General features: G+C 32.7%; 4 protein-coding genes and 2 long non-coding RNA genes across 12 annotated transcripts; 3 read left to right on the forward strand and 3 right to left on the reverse strand.

The window, feature by feature from the left end:
- Nucleotides 1-270: 270 nt before the first annotated feature.
- Nucleotides 271-3,973, forward strand: LOC132910372 (uncharacterized). The gene is made up of 2 exons (XR_009658763.1): nucleotides 271-1,020; nucleotides 3,236-3,973. It is a non-coding gene; the product is annotated as an uncharacterized LOC132910372 (long non-coding RNA).
- A 1,156-nt stretch (nucleotides 3,974-5,129) lies between these two features.
- On the forward strand, nucleotides 5,130-11,792 carry LOC132910459 (phosphoinositide 3-kinase regulatory subunit 4). Of its 3 annotated transcripts, XM_060966174.1 has the most exons (17): nucleotides 5,130-5,306; nucleotides 5,563-5,743; nucleotides 5,827-5,970; nucleotides 6,222-6,376; nucleotides 6,456-6,646; nucleotides 6,741-7,480; nucleotides 7,552-7,860; nucleotides 7,928-8,311; nucleotides 8,394-8,717; nucleotides 8,782-9,111; nucleotides 9,186-9,336; nucleotides 9,456-9,569; nucleotides 9,643-9,835; nucleotides 9,901-10,066; nucleotides 10,144-10,414; nucleotides 10,503-10,833; nucleotides 10,927-11,792. In XM_060966174.1, the coding sequence occupies exons 1-17, from the start codon at nucleotides 5,215-5,217 to the stop codon at nucleotides 11,153-11,155; spliced, it is 4,305 nt and encodes a 1,434-aa protein (XP_060822157.1). In that variant the 5' UTR covers nucleotides 5,130-5,214; the 3' UTR covers nucleotides 11,156-11,792. The 3 variants fall into 3 exon arrangements, with proteins under 3 accessions (XP_060822157.1, XP_060822159.1, XP_060822158.1); XM_060966176.1 differs by lacking the exons at nucleotides 5,563-5,743; nucleotides 5,827-5,970 and having other exon boundaries at nucleotides 5,218-5,306; XM_060966175.1 differs by lacking the exon at nucleotides 5,130-5,306 and having other exon boundaries at nucleotides 5,355-5,970; nucleotides 6,137-6,376.
- Nucleotides 11,428-13,035, reverse strand: LOC132910473 (uncharacterized). Its single transcript, XR_009658780.1, has 3 exons — nucleotides 12,879-13,035; nucleotides 12,253-12,541; nucleotides 11,428-12,150 (listed from the first exon to the last, which is right to left on the reverse strand). It is a non-coding gene; the product is annotated as an uncharacterized LOC132910473 (long non-coding RNA).
- A 355-nt stretch (nucleotides 13,036-13,390) lies between these two features.
- On the forward strand, nucleotides 13,391-16,314 carry LOC132910469 (hippocalcin-like protein 4). 4 transcript variants are annotated; one of them, XM_060966194.1, is made up of 5 exons: nucleotides 13,391-13,690; nucleotides 14,625-14,777; nucleotides 14,981-15,350; nucleotides 15,422-15,620; nucleotides 15,714-16,314. In XM_060966194.1, the coding sequence occupies exons 2-5, from the start codon at nucleotides 14,657-14,659 to the stop codon at nucleotides 15,759-15,761; spliced, it is 738 nt and encodes a 245-aa protein (XP_060822177.1). In that variant the 5' UTR covers nucleotides 13,391-13,690; nucleotides 14,625-14,656; the 3' UTR covers nucleotides 15,762-16,314. The 4 variants fall into 4 exon arrangements, with proteins under 4 accessions (XP_060822177.1, XP_060822178.1, XP_060822180.1 ...); XM_060966195.1 differs by lacking the exon at nucleotides 13,391-13,690 and adding an exon at nucleotides 14,220-14,552; XM_060966197.1 differs by lacking the exon at nucleotides 13,391-13,690 and having other exon boundaries at nucleotides 14,220-14,777; nucleotides 14,981-15,185.
- LOC132910470 (vesicle transport protein SEC20) lies at nucleotides 15,678-17,160 on the reverse strand. 2 transcript variants are annotated; one of them, XM_060966200.1, is made up of 4 exons: nucleotides 17,039-17,160; nucleotides 16,587-16,742; nucleotides 16,298-16,469; nucleotides 15,678-16,219 (listed from the first exon to the last, which is right to left on the reverse strand). In XM_060966200.1, exons 1-4 carry the CDS (start codon nucleotides 17,117-17,119, stop codon nucleotides 16,032-16,034), a joined length of 597 nt encoding a protein of 198 aa, XP_060822183.1. In that variant the 5' UTR covers nucleotides 17,120-17,160; the 3' UTR covers nucleotides 15,678-16,031. The 2 variants fall into 2 exon arrangements, with proteins under 2 accessions (XP_060822183.1, XP_060822182.1); XM_060966199.1 differs by having other exon boundaries at nucleotides 16,298-16,742.
- A 286-nt stretch (nucleotides 17,161-17,446) lies between these two features.
- Nucleotides 17,447-19,790, reverse strand: LOC132910467 (isocitrate dehydrogenase [NAD] subunit beta, mitochondrial). Its single transcript, XM_060966192.1, has 6 exons — nucleotides 19,653-19,790; nucleotides 19,117-19,176; nucleotides 18,839-19,048; nucleotides 18,361-18,752; nucleotides 18,096-18,285; nucleotides 17,447-18,014 (listed from the first exon to the last, which is right to left on the reverse strand). Exons 1-6 carry the CDS (start codon nucleotides 19,692-19,694, stop codon nucleotides 17,784-17,786), a joined length of 1,125 nt encoding a protein of 374 aa, XP_060822175.1. The 5' UTR covers nucleotides 19,695-19,790; the 3' UTR covers nucleotides 17,447-17,783.
- Nucleotides 19,791-19,935: the final 145 nt, after the last annotated feature.

Below are 19,935 nucleotides of genomic sequence, written 5' to 3' on the forward strand. Positions count from 1 at the left end.
CGTTATTCTTCCTCCTTTTCCCCTTTTATAAAACCCGTGTTTGCTCTAAACCACTGTAAACGCGTTAACTCTTGCCATTGATATCGTTCGTCAATTCTACATCGGAAGATTCATACTTTTCTTTAAAAATTAAAAAAAGAAAAAAACGAGATGTTTAAAAATATTCTTTTATTTACTTTTATTTATCGTTTTTTCTTTCAATTACAATTATCGGATGAAAGGAAAGCTTCTTAAAGTGAAAAGAAAACTGTAAGACTGCACTACCTATTTCTAAGTAGTGGTATATCTTTTCCTTTCGAATGATACGACATAGTTCAAATAAAGTAATACTACCATCTTTCCCATATCTTCGTCGAAACTTTCACAAGAAAAGGAAGGTTTTAGCTCAAGCGGAACTCTTTTAATACTTTTCTTCGACCTTCTCGATAGAGATCCTATTCCACCAACTATATTTTATACGAAATCTCTATTGTCAAATCTAATTCTGAATCCAAATGTAAAACTGGAGTTTTCTTTGAAAACCTGACTGACGATTAACTGCATGTTGTCACGAAGATATTTATAGAGATTCGTGTTAAGAAATCTTACAAGTAAATACATCGATCGTGGCATCTCTGGTGCAGAAATATCTTTCGTAAGAAAATTCAGTTCAGGGCGTTCCCATCGACGCTAAGCTCGAGCATACAGGTGCGAGCTTACAGGTGTTGGCGCTTCTACCTGATAAGAAGCATACCCGTGACGTCAGATCAGCGCTGGTAGAGTATATGAGTGGCACCGGAGAGACATCCACGTCACTCGTTCTTGAACCTCTTCGTTCGTTTGTTCTGCAAAGAGTTGTTTTCTGGTTATTATATTATCCGTCTCGTTGGTTCGTTGCGCGCCCCTTTCACAGCTTCGTTATTCCTCTACGTTTTCCTCGCTCGATGACGTGCAACGAGAAGAAGCTGCGAGCGGAATGTATGTTCATGCGGAAGTCTAGCGTGATCATTCATGATTTTGGGACTCAGGGGTACCGATCAGGTAAGTCTTCGAGCCGCCACAAACTTTGCCTCAAAGTAGATTAAAGATACAGCAAGTAGTTTACTTCGATGCCATTGTATTAGAAATGAAAAAGATGCGATAGTAATTGGTAAATACGTTTGAGGACTGTTTGTATAAAGAATTTTAAAAGAAAAGGGAAAAAGTCTTATTTCGTCGAAGGCGCTCATGTCCATCGCCGCTGAAGTTGCTGCAACCTCAAGTACCTACAGCTGGAATTCTTCGTGCCGTGGTCTTTTCATGTGTAAATTCCAGGGATATAATTGCTAGTAGAGAATACACGACGTCAGTTTCGCGCTTGAACTAATGATTATGTAACGCACGGGCATCGGTAATGAAACATTTTACAACGACCCCGATAACGTTGTTTCCCAGGTATTCAAGATATTTGTTTCGCGACATTGTCTATCGAAGAAATCTTTTGATAAGCGAAAATATCGCATCGTTACGATATCTCGGTTAGTGTTCGTAGATTTCGCATTTTCATCGTGATGACGGTGTTCTGGCAAAATATTGAAAATAACGTCGTAGATGGATCGTACATCGGATCTCAGGGATCTGGATGAATATTTGTCCGAAATAGTAATTTTAATCGATGAACACGTCGGAGGACACATTGGCGTTGATAATTATATTGTTACAATTACTGCGATAACGATGTTAAACGTGCCTCGTATTTGTTTAGATGATTATAATATCGGAATCGAGAGAAATCTCAGAACGATGTTTTTAATGTTCAATTTCTTCGAGCGAAGCACACAAATATTTTACACGTTGGCATGTTAATAAAACTATACTTTTTCGCAAATAAGCGCGCAAATAAGAGGATAACGTGAAACTCATTAAAGTTGGTAAATAGACTACGATGGAATAAAGAGAATCAGTGTATTGCTTAATTCCATCTTCTTTTTATCTTGTTGAAACTAATCTTTATTAAGATCTTCCCAGGAAAAACTGTTAATAAGTTCAGTTAATTTGTTATTTCGAATAAAGTATAGAATGAAAGTAATTAAAGTTTTCAATTTATTTGATCGTATTTCAAGATTGCACAAGTTGCTTGCAAATTGAGCGACGAAATCCTTTTACTTGAGGATTTTTGGTAATACCTGTACTCTGTACAAGTCAACTCTTTATCGCTTTTATCGCATCGTCTACTGATAACGTGTAATCGTTGGCTTCTCTCAAAGGTGATATTCGATATTTGTCGTCAGATTTAACAAACGTGTGTTTTTATTGATTCTTCTTCGGGTACGCGATAGAAGAATATTTAAAAAAAGAATATGATATGTGCCTGAGCAATTATTGAAGATGCTGAAACGTTTCATTATGCAACTTTGTCTAGTTTTCCTTTGTGCAACGAAATAACGAGGAAAGGCATAAATTTTGTTGTGACGTAATACAAACTTAAGACTTATGATATAATTATGAGATTTTCGCAGTTGAAGGCTGCGTGCTAAGCTATTTGCCATATTATTCTATATTAGCAATTTTTTAATTATTGTTATCAAGTTCGTACGAATATGGACGCTCTTTGGTAAGGTATCATAAATGTCCTAGCTATTGCATGTGATTGATTTAACGATCATGGTTTTGCCTGTGAAAATCATACAGATGATAAGAAAAGGAATAAAACAAAAATATAGAATATAAGCACAATTAAACTCCAGTATAATTAAATGTTTGTCTGTTTAAGCAGTTGCTCAGAATCAGTAAAAATGTCAACTGAATAAATAAAGATTTTGAGTCTATGGTGCTACCTTGGGAAAATTAACGCGTTTATTCATTTCAGTTTATTTGGAAATTAGTTATTATTCGTTAATTACAGCAAACGTACTGTTACAGTATAGTTATACGGATACTGATAATTCACGATAATTTCAATTGTAAGTGTATTTTGCAAATGTATAGTTTTGCCTCGATCTTTAGATGTTTGTTAGCTCCTTTAAGATTCTTTATATTATAGGATATCTCTAAAATAGTCATGATTGATTTTTTAACTAAGTGGTATCTGATAACAGTTATCGAAACAACGAATTATTCGAACTTATCGCGGATTGATAGAATTATCGATCAATTTAGAGTGCGACCCTGCGTATCGTACGTTTTGTTATTACTTGAAATTTATCATTAGGTTATATCGTAATTTTTGAACTGATCGACTAATTGAATCTTGATTTGCAGTTTAATGTATTTTTAGGTTTGAACGTTCGGCAAACGCATCGGAATGAAGAAGAAAAGGAAGTGTTAACGACTCATGGCACGAGCTAACGCACGGAGGTTATGTTTACCGCGCAATCAGGTGGCAACGCTAAAGAGGAAGAAGTTACTCGCACCTCCTTGATAACAAGCAAAGCTGCTACGCTCATGTTATATTCCACCACGGCGACACTTTCTGTCTTTCAGCGTTTTCTTGCTTAATATTGTATAAGATATAAATGCTTTATGCGAGTCAAATTTCTTTTTCTAATGGAAGTATCAAATGTTTTATATCGTTAAGGACAATACAATTTATGAAAATCAAAATCTCTATAGCTGTAAAGAATGTTGCTGATAAAATGTGAAACTCTTAGGGTTTTAGGTGTCACAAGGAAGAGATTTAAATGAAGGATAACGACAAAAGGCGCGCGCTATGAAGAGAGCTATCCATCGACAGTATGGTGATAATAAACACTGTCATGGAGTTGCTCTCTTTGTGGACGCAGCTATGTGCAACGATTATCGACGATAAAAGTGGAACAAATACACGATTAAAGAAATTTATTTACTTACTTAATATAAAGGAAATTTAATCGCTTATTGTCAAAGTATTATGGATATTCCCTATACAGTGTGAAATCTCTTTCTCGATTATTTCTTGCGATAAATAGAAATTAATGTTTTTTTATCATTAAGAACGATGTAAACTGTACATAATACAATATTTAATTACCTTTTATCTTCCTACATTTATATTTTCCCCTTCTTTACCGGTTAAAACAACAGCAGTTCTTTATCCGGTTTACATATTTAGCTTTGCCAGAAAGTTGTTTGCATCGGCGCGCGCATCTATCAAATATTGGCGCGCATTTTTAGTCAAAGAGCCGAAAATTACTGCTGTATTTAATAGCCCTCACTTAAGTCATAATTTTCTGTTATCTGTTGTGGCTTAAAATATTTTCCTGGATCTTTTAACTTTAAAATTCGATTTAAATGATCTTATTTAATTGTTCAGATTGGAGAAATTCTTAAAATTAACGCATAATGATACATAATAATTGCGAAACCGTATGCAACCGGAATATGATCTCAACATTCTAAAGAATCTGTGTACAAAATATTTAACAGGCACCAGACAGTAAACAAATGTTAAATCTGATATATTAACCGTGATAGCGCATAAGCTAATACAACGCAAAGAACCATTCGCGTTTCGAAAATGCTAATATGAAATCATAAATAACTTTATTTGAGGATTGTGATAAGTGTGTACTTATGTACATAGTCTACATAATAAGGAACAAAATTGCTTTGAAAAGGTTACAAATACTTATTTGATTTATTTACATTTTAAAATTCTTCTAATTTTGATTCTCAAAACGAGTAACTTTCAATATATGTATCCATGTACGTATTCAGCTCTAGTTCCTATCACTAACAATATTATGATTATGTTTTATGCTAAATCGATAATGTTGGAAGTGATACAAGAATGATAGAACATTAAAACAATTCGTATGATACAAAAACTTATTGATTATTAAATTTATTTTAATAGATGAATACTAATATAAAGGAACCGTAATACGAATAGGATACAATCGATTGAAATTATTTAATACTAATGAGGATAAGTAATTTAATATACTCAACTGATAATGTAGATATTTTGCTGCGAATACAGCAGCAAATTTTATTCTAATATTATCGTCGATATTATCATAAATCGACCATATTTTCTATTTCTTAACATTTGTGATCTATAGTAAATATAATGTTTATAACGTTTAGATATAATAGAAGTCTAATTATAGGGTTTTTGATTGAAACAATTGGAGATAATTAGAGCGTTGCATCTAGGAAATTTTTGCGATATAACTTATGTATGGCTGTATTGCAATGTAATGTAACACTTGAAGTTGGCACAAAATGGATGCTGCTTGCAAATATATCAATTTCAACTAAACATCGATATACAAGATGGGAAATCAATTAGTCGGTATTGCGCCTAGTCAAATATTTCCAGTCGAACATTATTTGACGGACCACAGTGATTTATTATTTGATGTAAAGTGAGTATTTTAATCCAATGCTATAAAATGACTAACTTTTCATCAAACTTATATTCTGTTGAAGCTTTTCATAACATATTTAATCTAAATTAAAGAATCTTGGAAATATCTTTTAACAGAAGAAATATAATATATCTCTATGCATTTTATATAAGACAGAATTATTGAACGTAAATGATGAATCGTGTAAATGACATATAAATTATATTTATATATCCCCATTTGGTTTTTGCAATTAATCGTTATGTGTCTACAGCTTAGGAAGTACTAGATTTTTTAAAGTGGCCCGAGCCAGGAGCCAAGAGGGTCTTATAGTAGTTAAAGTTTTTGCTATCCATGATCCAACACTTCCACTCTCTGCTTATAAAGAGAAGCTTGAGGAAATTAGGTCTAAATTAGCATCTGCCGTAAATTGTCTGCCTTTTCAAAGAATGATTGTGAGTATTTTTAAATAGTATTTATGTTGCACCGTATATTATAGATTAACGTATAATTATAAATAAATATGTGTTTATATAAGCTCACAGAAAAATCAGGATCAATAATGAGGGAATATGTAAAGTATTCCCTTTATGACAGAATTAGTACTAGACCATTTTTAACAAGCATAGAAAAAAAATGGATTACCTTTCAAGTTTTATATGCTTTACATCAAGCTCATAAGGTAAGATAATATCTAAAATTTCCTAAATGAATGAATTATGTTATTTGAAACTATTACATTAGATAATTATCAAATGTCAATTAACTATGTTTAAGAATTTCAGTTGCTCATTTCTTGTAAATTAGTCCTTAGCTGATAAAACAACAAGTTAAAATGCTTTTCGCAGTGTCAAACAATGAACATAACTGCAATCCTGTCCTGAAAGAACATTAAACAACAAAATTAAAATATTACTTCTCATTTGACTATAGTTTGGAGTCTGCCATGGTGACATAAAACTAGAAAACATTATGATAACCAGTTGGAACTGGATTTTACTCACAGATTTTGCAAGTTTTAAGCCGACTTATCTACCTGAAGATAATCCTGCTGATTTTTCATACTTTTTTGACACTTCTAGGAGGAGGTACACAATCAAATAGCATAATCCTTAATAATCATTGTTATATTATTGTTTTAAATAATGATTAATTCACCCATTTCAGAACATGTTACATAGCTCCAGAACGGTTTGTGAAAACACTATCTTCAGAATTAAGCAATACATTATTATTATCAGAACAAGAGCTAAAAACAGGTGACTTACATCCAATGATGGATATTTTTTCTGCAGGCTGTGCATTAACAGAATTATATAATGAAGGGCATCCGCCATTTGACTTTTCTCAATTATTAGGTGAGTGTAATATACATAAAGATCGTATATAAGTTGCATATATAATATTATTTCAATAAAATATTTAAGAATTTTATTATTGTGATATCTTAAGCATATAGAAACAATGAATACTCAGTGAGCAAGCATTTGGATACAATAGAAGATTCAGGAATACGTGAACTTCTTGCATCTATGCTGGAGAGGAATCCAGCAAATAGAAAAAGCGCTGAAATTTATTTAGCTCAAGCTCGTGGAACAGTATTTCCAGAATATTTTTATTTATTTCTTCAACCATATATGCTTATCTTCTCTACTGCCCCAATTTTATCTCCTGATGAAAAAATTAATAGACTTAAAAAAGATATTGGTAATATTATTAATATTTTAAAAGCAGAGGAAAGTGAAAAAATGAAAAGCGACATAAGAAACGCAGAAGTCACACAAAATAATCATTTTGAAAACAATGTGGAATCAACTAAGGACGATTCCGGTCACAGCGAAGATATTACTATCATAGAAGTTGACAGTGATCAAAGTTTTGACAAGAGCGATTTAAATCAAAGTGATCCAAAAACTGTCCAAATTCAAAACTCTAATTGTAACAGCCAAACAGATCAGCAATCGGACACTATATTAGTTGAAAGTCAAAGACGAAAAATAGATTTAAAGAGCGAGAAAAAGGTTTTATCTTCAGAACCTGTTGAAGGATTGGTTATTATTACTCAGCTCGTTACTTCATGCATACGAGGTTTACATCATTCTCAATCTAAATTACAAAGTTTAGAAATATTACTTGAACTTGCCGAAAACACATCAGATGAAACAATATTGGATCGAATTTTGCCTTATATCGTAAGTATTTTATTATGAAACGAATAAAACTCCAATAACTGTTAACAAAGTTTATCTAATATATTGTACAGTTTCATTTAGTTCATGATCCTGCTCCACGTGTACGGGTATCAGCAATACACACTTTGACAAAATGTTTGCATCTTGTAAAATCAATTCCACCATCAGATGTGAACATCTTTCCAGAATATATTTTACCTGGTTTAGCACATATCACACAAGATGAAGCTGTAATTGTTAGAGCCGCTTATGCAGAAAATATTGCACATTTAGCACACATTGCATTACGATATTTAGAAAATGCTCATTTATCCAACTTAGGTAACAAAGAAGGTCCAAAACCAAGTTATGATAGTGAGCTTCAAACTTTGCACGAAATGGTAATTAATAAAATTATTTTTAACAATATTTATGTACGTTATATATTAAAATATGTAATATTATTAGGTACAACAATCTGTGTCCATGCTATTAACAGATACTCAGAATTTAGTAAAACAAACATTAATGGAAAGTGGAATAAATAAACTATGTGTATTTTTTGGAAAACAAAAGGCCAATGATATTCTGCTTAGTCATGTAATTACTTTTTTAAATGATAAGGAAGACAAAGAGTTAAGAGGTTCCTTTTTCGAATGTATTGTTGGTGTCGCTGCTTATGTTGGTTGGCATAGTAGTCCTATTCTTATGCCTCTTCTTCAACAAGGACTAGCAGATCCTGAGGAATTTGTAACCACAAAGGCTATTAGTGCAATGGCAACTCTCACAGAATTAGGTCTCTTACACAAGTCTGCTCTTTATCAACTTTTATATGAGACCATGGTCTTTTTAGTAAGTTATGTTTTAACAATATTAATCATTATAGGATTGCAATGTTTGCTATTCAATATCTTGAATTTAAACTCCTTTGTAGGTTCATCCAAATTTATGGATAAGACATGCAACTGTTGGTTTCATATCTACGGCGGCAAGAACACTTAACTTAGTAGATGTTCAGTGCAAAGTTCAATCAATAATACAGCCCTACTTAAAACATCCATTAATTCAAATAGAAAAAGAAGTTTTGTTATTAGAAGCCTTGGTATCTCCTATACCAAGAATTGTTTATGATTCCCTTGTAAAATACAACGATGTGGAGGAACTATTTCAAGTTCTTGAACAAAGAAAAACTGCTCGAGCTAAAGCAGTAACGGGAATAGTACCACAATATAGTGAAATGAGTACTTCATTACGGAATGTAAGTTGATCTTCTTTGTAAATATGTTTCGCAATTTTCGAGAAATCTAATGAATGTTTTTTAGCTTTTCAGACGTTTGAATTCGGAGTCAATGACTGAAACTGTTGAAGACCAATTATTAATAATGAAACCACATTTAATGAAAATCAATAAGTATAGAAATTCGATGGATGCGAAGCTAAGTACAGCTAAATCGATAGATGGAAAGTTAGAATTAAATACTATGAAGGACAAGATACGACATCATATAGTAATATTATATCCTGATACAAAAGGTGATCTAGGTCTTCCGCCATTTAAACGATTAGATCGTAGAACATCAGATAGTGTTGGCACGTATGCAACAATGAATCAAGAATGGCGTACAATGTTCGCAGCTCAAGAAAATGTTCAGGTAATTAGAAACATATGATCTATGTCCATAATTAAATTTTTATAGAATTATAGTAAATCTTTTTTATAATATAGCACAATGTTAAAATGTCAGATATGACAGGAAGTAGTGGAAGTCCTAGTCAAAGTTTACATGGAGGGGATATCCACTTATCACCACAACATAGTTTATCTGACATGAATAGTATAAATGACCATTCTCTTCATGAACGTTCATATATTCAATGTATGTGTTTTCAAAAATGCTTTGGGATGTTAAACTATTATTTATGTATTTATTTTTTTTTTTTTTTTTTTTTTTTTTTTTGCTACAAGACATACAGAAAATTTAATGTAATTTTGTAGACAGGTGTGCACCTTGTAGATTAGAAGTAAGACAACTAACGTACAGAAAACAGGAACAACATGCTGCAGCGTTAAGAGCACAGCATTGGGCTGATAACATTGCATGGCAAGCTGGTAATTGATAATTATAAAAATATATTTTTCAAGCGCAATATCGGTACTATAACTATTTTTGATTAAAAAAAAGGTTCAAGGTTATTACCAAGTGGATGGAGACCTAGAGGGGTACCAATTGCACATCTTCATGAACACAGAGCTGCAGTGAATAGGCTAGTTTCTATACCGGATACTAGTTTATTTGCCAGTAGCTCTGCAGACGGATGCATAAAGATATGGGATGCAAGTAGAATGGAAGGTCGAAATATCGCTAATCGTTCTAGGTAAGATCTTTCTATAATGTACCATCAGACTAAGTGTAATATATCTTGTATTTTAATTCCATTAGGCAAACTTACATGCATAGAGGTGGCCCTCTAGTTGGCTTAGCTATATGTGATCAGGGACAATCGTTGGCAAGTTCCGCTAGCCAATCAGGCACTGTATTTGTTTTACGAATTGAATCAAATTCTAATAAAATGAGCGTTATCGGTACCAGACAATTAGATCTTCAGGTGATTATACGTTACTTATTTTATATTTTCGGATTTTTAAATAAATTAATACTGGAACCTTGAATTATTGTATTTAGGAAGAAGGATGTGCAGTTGATTTACAGTATTTAGACTCTGGTTCACAATCAGTCCTTGTTTATGCATCGCTTTATGGTTCATTGGTAGGGTGGGATTTAAGGTGTCCTGGTACAACATGGCGTTTAGAAAATGACCTAAAACATGGAGTAATTACCTCATTTTGTGTAAACAATTATCAACAATGGTTGACCCTTGGTACAAGTTCTGGTGTACATACTTGCTGGGACTTGCGGTTTCAATTACCAATAACCAGTATTAAACACCCTACAAGTAAATTTACAATTGTTTTAAATTCGTATAGAATAAAATGTATCGCATCAAATAATCCTCAAACTTTATAAAATCTAATTGATTTTAGATGCAAGGGTGAGGAAGGTAATTACTCATCCCACAGAACATTCCTGGATTATTTCGGCTGTTCAAGGAAACAACGAAATTTCAATGTGGAATCTCGAAACTGATTTTCGTCAAATGGTTCTCTGGGCGTCAAGCGCACCTCCACTTAGTCACTCACAAGGTGGTCATAGTGTATGTGCAATGTATTCTGGATGTATCGATCGCTCAGGCTTCTTATTAGCTGGTGGTACCGATATGAGATTGCGTTTTTGGGACTTAAACACACCCAACGAATCGTACGTTGCATTGCCTGCTGCTAATGATGTCACTCCTCCAAATTCATTGGCATATGAGTTAGTATTTTTAATAGAATTTGTTTAAAATAACAATTGTTTACATATTACGACTAATAGAATATGATTTACATATATTTTCACATATTACAGACAACGTTTAATCGATGGAACCAACGTCGTTCAAGAAGTCTTAGCCGGAGGTGGTCCAACTCCATCATCCGGAGGAGGAAGCAGTATTAGAACAAGAAATTCTGAAGAAGGTGGTCAAGGTCCAGAAACTCCACCGTCTGGACATCACGACACTATTTCCGCTGTAGCTATGTCTAACACGTGTATTCTTACCGGTAGTACAGATGGATTAATACAAGTTTGGAAATGATTGTTTTCCATTTCATCGTATCACGTTACGAAGCTGCACGCATTGTACAAATTTTTTTAATAGATCACAGATTTATTCTGGCGAAAACATTTTGATCAGACATCGAGATTTTTATGACCGAACTTGCGTGCTACAGTAATACTGTGATTTTATTTGTACATAATGTGTAATATATAGATAACATATATAAGCTCATCGATAGTGATAATTATAATATATAATGCATTTCTTAAATGGAACGTAAAATTTAAGTTACTTTAATACAGCGATGATTCTTGTGAAATATAAATGATTTATTTTTCTACGTAAAATAGAAAGGAGAAAGAGAGCTTGTTGTACTGTAATATACTAAGATGGTAAATCAATGACATTTAGTTTTAGATAGCGTAACAACAACAACTAATCATGTGGACATAATACAAAGGAAAACGTAATAACGCATACGATTAATGTACAAAAAAGTATCGTTAACAGAATCCCTTTATATATAATTTATACCGGCAGGTATATACGACTGCGTACTTTCATGTCATTGGTTATACATAGTAAACTTGTATACCGACTGAAATACTCATAACCAGTGAATATCTTCGTATTCCCTGATATATTGTTACAATAAATTCATATTTTTAATGGATTTGTATATACACTTCAATCGTTCATGCTTCGTACCTCCGTTAAACGAATTTAACTGGTTACCAAGGACAAACTGGTGCAGAAGGATAGGGAACTTGACCCGGAAACGCGTAAGGATTGGGATTTATCGTCCTACAAATTTCTTTCCATCTTTCCTTCCCTGCTTTCCCTTGTCGCCGTCTGTATTGCTGATTCTTGTAACTCGATGGTAGTTGATAATCATAATCTGGTTGTTTACCGAAAAGTATTTCAACCCAAGGGGCTGCAGACCCAACGGCAATCAACAATAAAAATATGAACAAAATTTTCATTTTGTTTGCGCTATTTCGAAATTCTTCGCTTTAAGAACTAACGGATATCTGGAAAGAATACAAATGAGTGAACGCGAATACGTACTAATGGAGAGCATAGGATCGGTGCTATGGATTCTCATGTTAAAAAATTAAATGACAAACAATTACCACGTATAATGTGTATTCGGTCGTCTTGTATTTTTACTTTCGAAATTCACACTTTCTGAACAAATTGATTAGCGACACTTCCTCCTTCAACTTTTCTTCGCTGTTCAAACGTAATTGACTGAACCGGCAAGAATTTGTTTTTACGCAATATCCAACTATTTACATTTTTTTTTTTCTTTTTTTTTTTTTTAACTTACGAAAGAATTTGAGCTGTACTCGCGGTAAGAAGTACACTCTCGCAATGAAGTGATGCTGGATGCTTGCTGCTGTTTTATAGACCAACGCGATCCTACCACCCGGCAAAAAAATATATTGAATGGTATACTCGTAAACGCGTATACATTTACTACTAATTGTTTCATATTTTACTGTCCACAGAAACTTGGGAATTCCGTTCGATTTTCTTCCTATATTTCAAACGAAGCAATTGGACCAAATTTGTTGCTTTAAAAAGCTGTATTCAAATTTAACAATCTAATCTCTTCTTTTTCTAATCTTTCGCGTGAGAAAGCAAACGTCGAAGTAAAGACTATACTTATCGTGCCATGATTTATCGAAAATATTATTTTTGACTGATTAGTTCAAGTCACCGTAGAATTTACGTATACAAAGGTCGTACGTCTTACCGTCGCATTGAACTTGGAGAAGGCTCTATCTGCTTATTGTTTGATGTGAATTACAACAAATTTCGCATTCACGGCTCGTATCATCCTTTTTCGTATTCTACGTGTGTACAAATTCTTTCACAATAAAATACGTGATAATATAAGGAATGCCGACTTAATTATAGATACTCGTTTACGTGAAATGTCAATGCGCAATTGTACATTTCTGTAAGTACAGGAGCTCAATGTTTAAATTACCATTATAAAAGAATCATTAAAAGTTGATCTATTATCGCGTCCATTTATTTGTTCCAGCTTGTTAATTAGGTACAATTATTCCACGAAGACGTTACACGAAGCTTATCATTGACTCGTTCGTGAAACTGTACTGAGATTATATTACAGACCAGATGATAATTTCGTTGATTGTGAATTTTGCCGTAACCTACATTTGCTGTGCTCCTACGTCAAGGTTAACGCTTTTAAGTACAATATTGATATAATATCGATACAAGTACAATGGAATAAGTACATTGATATAAATGCACTGATATATTTATATGCATATTCTTATAATAATTTGAATATGTTGGAGAAAATAATCATTATTCTATTAATAAAGAAATGGTAGTTTAGTCGCATGTGGCAGTTGAAGTGCATCGGTTGCCCCTGATAGATCGCAAATTACCGTGCAAATACGTACTTCTTTGACTTAACCGAGTTGCACGTAATCGTTCTTATTAAGGTTCACCATGACTAGCCGTTACTATTTCCTATTACCGTAATAGCTGGTTTCCAAGCTGTCGATCTATTAATAGCATTTGGCAGAGAAAGTAAGTACGCTCAAGTTTTGCGCTAAGAAATTCGTGATCCTCGAATGGTTTGCTCGTCCCCGAGCGAGTCTGATTCAACTTTCGCGCTTGTTACCGATTTTCTAAATTAGAGCAAACGATAAACGAATACGGGTCACGGTGAACCGTATCTGATTACGTCAATCGTATTTTGATAACTTAACTGCGTTAAATTTTTTACGCGAAAAATAAATTCCGCATTTCCGCGCATTTCCTTCTCACAGGAGGATCTATTTCGCCGATAAGAAAAATATACGTTTCGATACGAATAGGTGAATCATAAAACGTGGATGTTGAGTGGAATAAGATGTATTTTATGGATGTTCGTTCATTAGTATTCCGCGCGTAATACGCGCTTGAATATACATGAATAAATAGCTTCTATAATAAGACATCCAATGTACACATCATTTTTCGTAAATGAATTACGTTTTGTTGCGTTTAGGATAGGGGATAGATATTATTCTTTCGAGTTCGAATCCTGCTGCATCATTGCCATAATCTTTGAAATTTTAAATTTCTACAATAATGTAATCGGGCGATACAGTCAGTGTAACTATCAATGGTTAAGAATTATTTTTAACGCAGCGTTCGAAGAATTCGCGATTCATTTATTAGGTTTAGAGCTATTGATATGCCAAATTGTCTAAATATTTTGAACAGCAGTTTCCTCGAACCAACTCCTCTAACTCGGTTGCACTATGTGCGTCAGTTCTGTTTTACTTCTGATCGAGAAAGCTTCTGCATTTTGATTTTCTCGTGAATTTCATTAATCGGGCAATTTTTCCTCCCTTTAAGTATCTCTGTAGTTGATATGGAAGCTATTAAAGATTTAGTAGGCCAAGTAATACATCTATTTTCATTCTGAAATAAACAAATCTCTTTTTCCTCATTGCAAACATTTTTTCTATCCTAGAAATTTTTAACGACCACATTCGTATCACGATAATGTCTAACAGCCTCAATGTCGATAATAAGAGTATCGAGCAGATTAGAGATCGTATAAGCCTCTCGTTAAAAATGCAACGGAGCTTCAAGAAGATGAAGAGGAGTATCCGAAAGATAACTGGTATGTCGTTGAAAATTTGGACATACGATAAAGAAGTGCGATATAAAGTTAATAATTTGTCGACATAAATTTATATATAGAAAATACTTCGATCGATTAGATCGCGGCACTGTTACCTCGTTGACACTTTCATACTAGAATACCAATCACGATTTTAACAGAGTAGAAAAATTATCGTATAAGAGTATTTTCAATACTTTTAGAAACTTCGACGAGTGTTCAACCTCACTGCGTTTTCGTAGAGAACATGCAAGACGATGAGAAACAACCGCTGTACATATTTCCGGAACGGCTCTCTTATTTAACGTACCAAACGGGATTTTCGAAGGATGAGATACGAAAGCTGTATCGGGTCTTTAAACAGCATTGTCCGAAAGGGGCCGTAACCACGAACGATCTGAAACCAGCGTACGCAAAATTATTTCCGTTAGGAGACCCGGCGAAATACGCGCAAATCGTTTTTAACGCTTTTGATAAAGATAGGGATGGTGTCGTTAGCTTCGCGGATCTCCTTAATGAAGTTGCTTTAATTATTAATGGTGATATAGATCAAAAACTCTCCTGGATTTTCAGGTGATCATTCAGTCGGATTAATATAGTTTGCGACACATTTAATGCTACTTTCTACTTTTACCTTTTATTAGATTTTATGACTTAAACGGAGACGGTTATATCACAAGAAAGGAAATGCTAGTTATAATGTCCGCAATTTACGAGATGCTACATAACGGACAGATTATTCAACGGATGGCAAACAGACACGTGGACAAAGTTTTCGAAAAGATGGATGTTGATAAGGATGGAGTTATATCTCAGGAAGAATTTATGAGTATTTGTAAAAATGTACAGTCAACTATATAGTGTTCATTGCTTAATCTTATAAAACGTATCACAGAAATATTGCTTTCAAGCTTTTATAATATATTTTCATTACAGGATAGCGTAATTCAAAAACAGCTGGCAATATTTAATCAGTTTTGGTGATGGCATATATGTATACATTGAAATTTCTAAGTTATGCTAATCCTAAAAAAAGAAGGTAGCTTGAAAAGTTTTCTGTTTCATAAATATTCTTATTTGCATGATAAAATAGTACAGTTACAAACACAGCTTTCCCAAAAGTTGGATAACAACGTTATACATAATTATACATAAAGTTATTAATAATTCAATGATACTTCAAAAGAGATAACTTTTCTCTTTCCCCATGAAAGATATATATCTTCACTTTCCTATGTGCGATAGTTCGTACTTTCAAAATATTCTTTTCTGTAAAATGTAAAAAACGCAGGCAAGGAAAAATGCAAATGCCAATGTTACTAAAGCTTTATCGGTAACTTCCCTTCTACCATATTTGCCTAAAAGTTTTCCAGATTGAACTATAACTTGTTGTTGATGTTCTAATTCGTCTTTGGTAGTGGTAACTTTATCCGATGATATTACTAAAGAGGTTTAAAGTAATATGAATTAAAAATTATATCTTGATACTTAAAATACATTGAAAGAAATAAACTACATACTTAGCGTATCCAATGTATCCGCACTTTTTTGAGTCGTTTCAGCTAAATGTCTAGATATACTTAAAAGTTTGTCGGAAAGTTGACTTGATGTATTTGCTAGATTTCGCTTGTCGTGCCTCCTACGAATAGCAGCTTGCTCCTCTTCAGGTATGGAAAGCATTTCTTGCTGCTCCTTAGACATGGAGAGCAGTTCATTTTTAGCAAGCTTATCTATCACACATACGCTAACAACATTGGCTTTACGAAATGCAGCTAAAGAAGTATTGAGTTGCTGCCTGTAAGTATCTACCTCTGCCAGTAATTCTACTTTCTTTTTCTCTGAGGATTCTCTCTCTGCTAGAGATATTAATTTATCTATAGATGACTTTAAAGCTGCTATATTTGCTCTGCCTTCTGCGTTTAATTTATTAAGTAATTCCAAAGGGCCAATACATTGTTGGATATCCTGAAAAATTCATATTAATCGATGAATTTTCTTAATTAAATTACAATAAAAATATAGCTATAACTAATCTTTTATTTAACCTCAAATAATGTTATTGTTAGTGTTACAATAAAAATTTGTATCAATGAATTATTTATAATTAATTTGATTGTAATTACAAACACAAACATAATCACTACGAATTTATCAATGTTATAGGTATATATATTTCATTGATATTGTCTGATGTTATGATACTACAAATCAGGTTATGCTGTGACTACTACAAAAAAGCTTTTGTTTTAAATAATATTTACTTGTATTACAGCTGTAACTTGAAGATGATTTTTTACGATATCTTGACGAATAAATTCTATTGCATGTTGCTCGGTGTCCATCGAGGCACGTGTTTTTTGACAGTTCCTTTATGTGACTCTTACTATATGTAAAAGAGAAATATGACTTTAATACTGATTAACATACGAACACAAAATGAAAATTTCATACATGGGCCATTTTTTAGTGTAAAATTTTTTACTCAAAAGATATATATGGGCATAATGTATTTAACTATGACGATCTTAATATTATCAGAATTAATTTGTAAACATTAACATCTTTTTGTTTCTTCTATGTACGCGATATTATAAATTCCTATATCCTACTTACCTAAAGTAACGCAAATAAAGATACATAATAAGGCCATATTGTAAAATGCATAAAAGTAATATGAGGTAGCATAATTTATTAATGTACAATTTGAGTATTACACTATTATCATACAACTGGCATTGCCTGGTCACAAACAGAGTCTCAGTTATAAATATAGCGTCGACACAAAAATGTTATACTTTTCTATTTATAACGTACAACCCTTTCTAAATAAGATCCTAACTTATATCCAAAGCAGTTAAGTTACATAAAATTTGCGATAAGATAATACTATGCAATTTAACATAGTTATATTAAATATTTCTGATAACATGAAATGAGCATAATGCCCCTATTATATGCGATTCTATTTTACATACAGGTCTTTTAAAATTTAATATAGATTAAAAATTAACGAAGGCAGTTTATTACAGCAGTTGTAAATTCTGTCGTAGAACTTTGTCCACCCAAATCCTTTGTTAATACTTTTCCATCATTTAAAACACGATTTAATGCATCCTTAATTTGTTCACTATAACGTTTTAAATTCACGTGGCGCAAAAGTTTAACAGCACACAAAAGCATAGCAGTAGGATTTGCAACGTTTTTACCAACAGCTTCTGAATATGTGTGTCTTGCACCCTACATAATGAACCAAATTTAACAATACGTCTAATTTTTCTTAAATTTAATCATTTCTACATGTTATACTCATGACCTTACCGGTTCAAAGACAACGCACTCAGGGCTATAACTAGCACCTGCGACCACTCCGGCACCGCCAACCAGTCCAGATGCCACATTGTCCAAGATATTACCATATAAATTTGGTAATACCATTACATCAAATTGATGCGGATTAGATACCATTTGCATAGTACAATTATCCACGATCATTGTTTCAAATGTAATTCTAAAGTTGGATTGAACATATGTCAATTATAAAGTGTTAATGATAATTTATGAAGCGAAAGATATTTATAATTACCTAGGATACATTTTAGCAATTTCTTGGCATGATTTTAAGAAAAGACCATCACCAAGTTTCATGATATTAGCTTTGTGGACGCAAGTGACTTTCTTACGATTATGTTTCACAGCATAATCAAATGCAAATTTTGCAATCCTTTGGCTTTTAACTGCAGTTACTATTTTTAAACATTCCACTACTCCCTTTACAGATTCATGTTCTAATGCAGAATATTCTCCTTCTGTTTGTTCTCTAATAATAATACAATCTACATTCTTATGCCGGCATGTAACACCAGGTAAAGATTTTACATGTACAACATTTGAGTATAAATCTAAACTTTTACGTAATTTCATGTTCAGTGTTTGAAGTTCCCCAGTCATAGAATGATCTGGTGTTGCTAAAATACCCTGTGAAACATAATTGATATTAAAACCTATATCTCTGTTACTATTAATTACTAATATTTTAATTAATCTATCAAATATAAAACTACCTTCAGGCATACTCGATTTCTTGCAATACTATTGGATACTTGTTCAAGGGGTGCACTTAGAGTTGGATTTACTTCTGAGAGAAAATAAGGTTCAAATTCAACCGGTACATTTGCAGCTTTGAAAACACTTTGAACGGACACTACTAATTCTGGCCCTACACCGTCTCCTGGTATAAGCGTGCATTTTACCTTTCCCTCCTGTTCAACTGCCTAAAAGAAAAGATTATTAATATTGTATACATACGATAAACATTTTTGAAAGGTTATTTAATACATACAGATTCTTGTCGATGTACTGTTCCTACATGCAAACATCTGACAGCTCCTTTTTGAGCAGTCTGTAAATAATATTTTTACGCTGTAATCAATAAAAGGTATAAACAAAGTCAGATGAATATAATTTAATGATGCGAACAAAATTTGTTATCTCTATTTGTTTTAATTAAGGTACATATATTTCATTGAGAAGTTATATTTATAACAATATAGACGTGAACGTAATGATTAAATAACGTTCTTAAATAACGGTTATTAAAGTCAATCATTTGGCCGACTTCGTGAATTGAATTTCGAACTAGTCCATTTATCTTATCATTTTCCACCTACAAGTTACTTATTCAGTTTTTCAAATTGCATTTATCATTAAAGAATATCTTCAGGTATTTTGTATGAAATGTCCTTGCAATAGTCATTGGTAACTAATTAAATGAACGAATAATATTCAACGATATTTCGATACAGTTGTAATATTATAAAATGTCATTGATCTTATAAAAGGAGAAATTGTGATAGTTTAATTGAACGTCCACATTACCTGTGAAAATACTTTGCAGAAGTTCCTCGCGAGTAGAGCCATTTTTCACGATGGACCCTAGTTGTCTAGTCTATTTTACTCTTATCGTCATGCGCCAGTAATGTATCAAATTAGAAAATTATTATGGAAATTTAATGAGAAACGAAACAGGAAATATATAAATGTATTTTTAATTATACTGTACAACAAGATTATTAAAAAAAGATACAATTTATATATTTCGATTTTTCATTGAAAATATTAATATTAAGTTAATATTAAGCAATTTATGAATAGTGCCCAC

The sequence above is a fragment of the Bombus pascuorum genome, chromosome 9 (assembly GCF_905332965.1).
Source record: "Bombus pascuorum chromosome 9, iyBomPasc1.1, whole genome shotgun sequence".
Classification (NCBI taxonomy): domain Eukaryota; kingdom Metazoa; phylum Arthropoda; class Insecta; order Hymenoptera; family Apidae; genus Bombus; species Bombus pascuorum.